The 6,996-nt window shown below is 51.0% G+C and overlaps 1 protein-coding gene across 1 annotated transcript in view; it reads right to left on the bottom strand.

Moving 5' to 3' along the window:
- LOC118237159 (transducin-like enhancer protein 4) overlaps positions 1–6,996 on the bottom strand; it is a 25,578-nt gene that overhangs the window by 10,341 nt on the left and 8,241 nt on the right. The window contains exons 5-6 of the mRNA XM_035435624.1: positions 1,594–1,656; positions 448–533 (exon numbers count right to left, since the gene is read on the bottom strand). Of these exons, the coding sequence (XP_035291515.1) occupies positions 448–533; positions 1,594–1,656 (149 nt within the window). The remainder of the gene's footprint in view (positions 1–447; positions 534–1,593; positions 1,657–6,996) is intronic.

Here is a 6,996-nt window from a genome sequence, read left to right as displayed (position 1 = left end):
CTCCCCTCTCCAGCCTCTCCGCGCTGGGAGAGGCAGAGAGCAGCAGAGGGGTTGCCAGTGTGTGTGAAAAAAAACACACGGTCCCCACAAACCACCCCTCGGCCCAGTAGTGTGTGTGTCTGCGTATGTGGGTGCATGTATATGTGTGTGTGTGTGTGTGTATGTGTGTGCATGTATATGTGTGTGTGTGTGTGTGTGTGTATGTGAGACAGGAAGAGGTGTGTGTGTCTGTGTGTGTGCGTGTGTGTGTGCGTGTGTTGTGTGTGTGTGTGTGTGCTGTGTGCGTGTGTGGTGTGTGGTATGTATATGGTGTGTGTGTGTATGTGGTGTGTGTTATGTATAGTGTTGTGTGTGTGGTGTTGCGCGTGTGTGGATGTGTGTGTGTATGTATAGGTGTGTGGTGTCGTGAGAGTGAATTAAGAAACATAAATATACAGGAGAGGTGACGTTACCCCGATGATGGCGTTGAGTTCAGCCATGGTCACCTGCTTCTCGCCTCTCCACCGCCCTGGACCTACCTGCTGCTGGTGCTGCTTACAGAGAGGAGAGAGGCGGGAAGGAGGGAGAGAGGAAGAGAGAAAAGGAAAGAAGGAGAGAGGGAGGGAGGGAGGGAGGAAGAGAGAGGACAAAGAGAGAGAGGGAGAGGGGGAGGGAGACAAAGCCAGATACAGCAGATAAATGTGATTAGAATTCGCATGGAACAAACTGGTCTCCCATTACCCTCTGCGATCCTGTCCCCCCGGCAAGCGAGCAGAGGCGATGTATTAATCTCATTTCATTACCGCAAATCTCCCCCGTAATCCCAAACAAATCTGCCGCGCGTTCGGGGAAACGCCACTCCCGCGGACCGCAGCCAGACAGGCAGCCTTTCATCTGGCCCGGCCCGGGGATTACCCACGCTTCCTCTCCCTACATATGTTATTTTTGGATATTTATTAAGTGCGGAACGCGTCCCCCCCCCCCCCCCACCAGGACGCGCTCTGTGGATTTAAAAAACCCCAGGCTTTGTTGGGGGGGGGGGGGGTTCGGGGAGATAATCTCTCTTTGCGTCACGTCGTGTCATAATCTATATTCAAAATCAAAAAGCAGAGGATGCAGGGGCCATGTTGGGGAGAAAGAGAGAGAGAGAGAGAGAGACTCCACAGATCTTTTATTATCTGACTTCCTCTCCTCCTCCTCCTCCTCCTCTTCTCCCCGTCTTTCTTCCCTCGTTTCGGGTGTTTAGTACGAGGCACATGAACCACCATGTAGAAGCCTCTCCATTCGATGATTAATATAAATATGCACATTAACATATCCTTTCATGGGGCTGATCGGTGTTTGGATATAGCTGAAGGTTATTCTAATCCCTAAACCTCCTTAGCACATCATTTAGATTAATACCAATAACATTGCAGATGGCAATATTTCATATTATTATTAAAAGCTATGCATATTTTTTTTAGAGTAAAACCTGGGCAGAGACCGGGATGGGAGAGAGCAGCAAGCCTGCACTATAAAGTTCAGGCGCAAGAACGGATAGGGAAGTGTGAGGTTCGGCAGTCTGTGATTGGCTGATTCACTGTGTCACATGACCAGCGGTGGATCTCTTACCTCCTGAGACAGGAAGGGAATCACCTGCGCACAGATGGCATTGAGCCGCTTCACGATCTCAGCCTGCAGGAGAGAGAGGAAGAGAGTTACACACACATACACACATGCATACACATATATACACATACGCACACACACACACACACATATATATACATACGCACACACACACACATATACACACATATATACACATGCACACACACGCACACACACACTCACACACATATACACACATGCACACACGCACACATATATACACATACGCACACACACACACACACACATACACACACACATACATACGCATTGAGAGAGAGAGAGAGAAAGAGAGAGGTAGTATGTCTGCCCTGCCCTATATTACTCCTGATTACATCTTTTTAATTGATTAACCGTTTTTGCCATTACCTGCTTAATCTTCCGATTAATTATTAATTAGCTGGCTTTCAGGATGAAAGTTGTCATGGAGACGGCTGAGCCAAGTAGGGATGTTGGGGACACGTAGTGCATTTGCCCCAACCCATGAGCTCGTCCCACCACACCCCTGCCCCCCCCCCCCCCCCCGGGGGGAATAACAGCGATTAAAACCCAAGACTGATCAGGAACACGGCACATCTGATAAAAGAGTCCAGAAGCAATCAGAGATTCAGCTCACTGATTGGGGCTGATTGGCTGACTAAAATCACCCCCTTTAATTAATTATTCACTCAATTAAATTCAACTCAAATGAGATCCAACGGCGTGACAACAAACAGGATCGAATTGACAAAACATTTAAAGATGCAAAATTAGAATAATTCTTACAATCTCGAGCAATCATAATAAGTAATTATCATTGGCTGTTAAACATAACTGAGGCCTGTAATCTTCTGAATAATCTTACTGTACAATGAAACTGGTGGTGGTTGAACTACATACCTCACAGATCACAACGTTTTAACTCTCTTCCAATACTGACCACAGTGTTTTAACCCTCTACACCACCAGTACAGACCACATTTTAACTCTCTTCCAGTACAGACCACAGTGCTTTAACCCTCTACACCACCGGTACAGACCACACTGCTCTAACTCTACATCACCAGTACAGACCGCAGGGTTTTACCTCTACTCAGTCACACTGCATGCAAGTCCCAGGAGAAAGGACTTAATTCATAGAAACACACCTGAGAAAACCTGAGTTTCCCTAGAAACAACCTGACCTCACACCCCCCACCCCCACCCCAACCCCAACCCCAGACCCCCCCCCCAAACCCCCCCCCCCCACAGCTATGCAGACACTCATACCAGACTGTCTGCTAACAAACAAAAACTAAATTAATGTAATTTTTTTTGGGCCTAAATCAAACAGTCGTGAGCCCCCCCCCCGCCCCCCCCGCCCCCCCCGCCCCCCCCCCCACCTCTGAAGACCGTGGGCGTGGTTACAGGATGCGGGCTATTGCCGTTGTCACCGGCGATATTTGTCACGGTGATGTAATTAGGCCTCTGAAATGATGCATCGCTGCTCCGGGGCGCGGCTTTTATTAAACTCCTCTCCTCTGCTCGGCCGAGCGGGGCGGGGCCCAGATGAGCAACAGACAGGCAGCTTTAGGGCGGCGAGCGCGTTCACCAGTGCCGCGTTTCCGCAGCACGCACATCCGAGAGACTCCGCCCCCCGCGCCCGCGTTTCGATCTCGGCCCCCGTCCTGATCGAGTTTCCGACGCCGTTCGTCCGGGACGGGACGGGGTCCGCGCAGGGCTCAGACAACACGCACAGTGAATCAGGCGGCGGGAATAAACAGTTTAGCGACGCCCTGGTTAGACGAGGCCGCGAGCCCGTTAGCACGTTAGCGCATTAGCACGTTAGCGCCGGGGGTTCTCCAGAGTCGAACGCGGAGGATAACTGGGTCAGGAAGACAGGCCCCCGTTCTTTGTGCCGGGCCCTGTTTAAAAAGAAAAAAAAAAGGGAAAAAAAACAACGAAGACACAGCGGGGAGTGGTACGGAGTGATTAATGCTGCCGTGGCTGACCGAAGCGGGCGCTGGAATCGATCCTGTCAGCGGCCGCCGCGGCCGCGCTCGCATAAAGCGCGTTTATCCCGCGGAGACGGCCCCGGGCCGCCGCGCTCAGCGGCTCTTTGTCCTCTCACTTCCTGTACGAGGGAGTAAATTAGCCCGGCGCACAACCAGCCCCCCCCCCCCCCCTGCACCCCCCCTCCGACTCAGCCATCAGGCGTGCAGCTGAGCTAGGCCTCACAGCCTGGAGCACGCTTCCCTCTGTCCCTCATCCCTCCATCCTCTCTGTCTGTCAGATAACCATCTCTCTCTCTCTCTCTCTCTCTCTCTCTCTCTCTCTCTCTAAGGACAGACCCATATGAATGATACTGCGGCTATACTATAATGTCTGGCCCACTGCTCTGCCACTGACCGAGCATTTTAATTGGTCTGCAAACCCAGCGTTCTGATTGGTACACTAATGTTCCCTACACACAGAATGGACTGAGATGCCCAGGAGTGATGCCTGATTGATTTTCATTTTGTACATGTATGCGCACATGTTATGCATACATGTCTGAATAGGTGATTCAACTGCAGGATTCAGAACTAACACACACTGTATGGCAGAAGAGTAACTGCTTTCTGCTCAGTACTGGTCTTATGAGGTCATATAGCTGAGGTAACACACACACTTTCTGCTTAGTACTGGTCTTATGAGGTCATATAGCTGAGGTAACACACACACACACACACACTTTCTGCTCAGCACTGCGGACATATAGCGGGACATATAGCATTAACACGCACACACACACACACACACACACACTTTCTTCTCAGTACTGCTCTTATAAGGATACATAATGCAGGTAACACACACACACACACACACACACACACACACAACGCGCGCTTTCCGCTCGGGGAGAGGGGAAGGCACAGGAGCCGATGGACGCGGCGCTAAGGGGCCGGCGGTAATTAGGCTGCGGTCGCCGTAACGACAGACCCGCGCGTCTGTTCTGCTCTCCGAGTCCCCGTAACGACAGGCCCGCGCGTCTGTTCTGCTCTCCGAGTCCCCGTAACGACAGGCCCGCGCGTCTGTTCTGCTCTCCGAGCGAGCGGCGCGGCGCATCATGTGCTCCGCGGCGCGGCGGTGATCTGCGGCTTCACGGAGGGATAAATAGGGCTGCGAGACTGCGGGGCGGTTGGGGGGGGGGGGGGCGCTGCTGTAATTGCCTCGGTATCAGTCGCTCTCCTGAACCTCAGGACAACTGCGGCAGATTTCTGCGGGGCGGGGGGGGACGGGGGGGGGGGGCGGGGTGCTTCCCACTGGCCCAAACCCGAAACCTGCTTATTCACACCACCGCTGAGATATCACCTGCCTGCTGCACACCTGTGCGTCTGTCACACACCTAAGCACAGCTGTGTGTGTGTGTGCGCGTGTGTGCGTGCGTGTTTGTGTGTGTGCATGAGTGTCTGTAGCTTCAGGGAGAGGGTGGAGTATTTTCTCTCTCAAGGAAGAGCTTCCTGTTTGCGTCTCATCTTAATTACCCAGAATCCCACAACAGGCCTCCCCAAGGAATAAGATCCTAATCACATCACAGCCTGTTCTCACACACACACACACACACACACACACACACGCACGTACACACAAACAAACACAGACACGCACACGCACAACAGAGAATAACACAGAGAGATACGGAAAATACACGTGCACACAAATTTATGTACAAGCGCACACAAACACACACTCCCTGTGATGTACAAACAGAGGAAGCAGACACTCAGGCTTTTGATCAAAATCATGAAAGTCCCCCCCCACCCCCACCAATGTCTCCTTGTCTGGCACCACGCCCTTTTGGGGTCCCCTTGGGCCCCACCCCTTCCTCAGCCTGGGCACACAGGCCGACCCATCCCTCCCCCCCCCCCCCCCCCCCTCCTTTGCAGACCACACCCCCCCCCCCCCCCCCACACAGCTCAGCCCATGTGTAAGAGGTCATTAACCCGGTATTGGCTCTATCTCCAAATCCTATTGGCTAATGGAATTAGTAGCTACTCACGGGGAAGCTTGTAGCCACAACCAGCACAGCCCCAACATCCCGTCCAATAACTGCCGTTGTTGTTGTCATCGTTGCTGTTGTTGTTGCAGCACTGTGATCACGGATTGACTCAATGATGACAACTGCTTTTTTTCTTATCTTCCTTATCTTATGTGATGTTTCAGATTATAATGTCCTATCCAAAAGATTTTTTTTCTAAACGGTAAATCTGAGCGCGCCCTTGGCAGTTTTAAGGATTTTCGGGGAGGCACCACATAGCGTTTAATTACTGTTCACCTCTGCGTGTAACATATATTGAATGCTATTTAAATAGTCAATTGAGAAACTATATTGACTGAGCAATAGCGATCCCTGTCACGAGCCACATACCCTTTCTGAAAAGGATTGTGGTGCATTTTCGGTGTGTGTGTGTGTGTGTGTGTGTGTGTGTGCAAACTGTGCATAATTTTGTGTGTGTGCATGAGTGTTTGTGTTTGCGCGCGTGTGTGTACACGTGTATTTGTAAACAATGTCCCCAAACTCTCAGACACCCCCAACCCCCCCAGGAATCGAATGGAATGTACCATCTCATCCCACCCTGTTGGGGGGGGGGGGGGTATGAATAATGAATAATTGGCCATCGTTGCCACTTCAGCATAATCCCCTAGCTAATCCAGTCCCACAGTCCAGGCACAGGACTGTTTAAGCATCCTGCTCCCCCCCCCCTTCCCAGATTAAGCGCTTTGAAATAAATACTGGGGGGTCGCATGTCTGTTTATTGGTTTTTACATAAATAATCGTAAGTGTGCAATAGCATCTCTGGAGATTAGATTTAAGAAATCCACATGAGGTGTAATCAGTCCCCCTCCCCCCGCTCCCCCCCCGCTCCCCCCCTTTACCCAGTACTGCAAAAGTAACTGCTCAAAGTCCACTGATCTGACTGGCTGAACAAAGCCATGCATCAGGATTATTTCCATCAGAGAAACAGAGAAAGTACTTACAGTTACAAACAGTAAAGTTTGTGTCTTTAGACACACTTCAGACCAGTAGGATGTCAGCCACTTAAATTACACCCCATCTCTCTCCTTAATGAAGCTGAACACCCTCTCTCCTTAATGAAGCTGAACACCCTCTCTCCTTAATGAAGCTGAACACCCTCTCTCTTTAATGAAGCTGAACACCCTCTCTCCTTAATGAAGCTGAGCACCCTCTCTCCTTAATGAAGCTGAACACCCTCTCTCCTTAATGAAGCTGAACACCCTCTCTCCTTAATGAAGCTGAACACCCTCTCTCCTTAATGAAGCTGAACACCCTCTCTCCTTAATGAAGCTGAACACCCTCTCTCCTTAATGAAGCTGAACACCCTCTCTCCTTAATGAAGC

The sequence above is a fragment of the Anguilla anguilla genome, chromosome 10 (assembly GCF_013347855.1).
Source record: "Anguilla anguilla isolate fAngAng1 chromosome 10, fAngAng1.pri, whole genome shotgun sequence".
Classification (NCBI taxonomy): Eukaryota; Metazoa; Chordata; class Actinopteri; order Anguilliformes; family Anguillidae; genus Anguilla; species Anguilla anguilla.
This window is presented reverse-complemented; position numbering and strand designations above follow the sequence as displayed.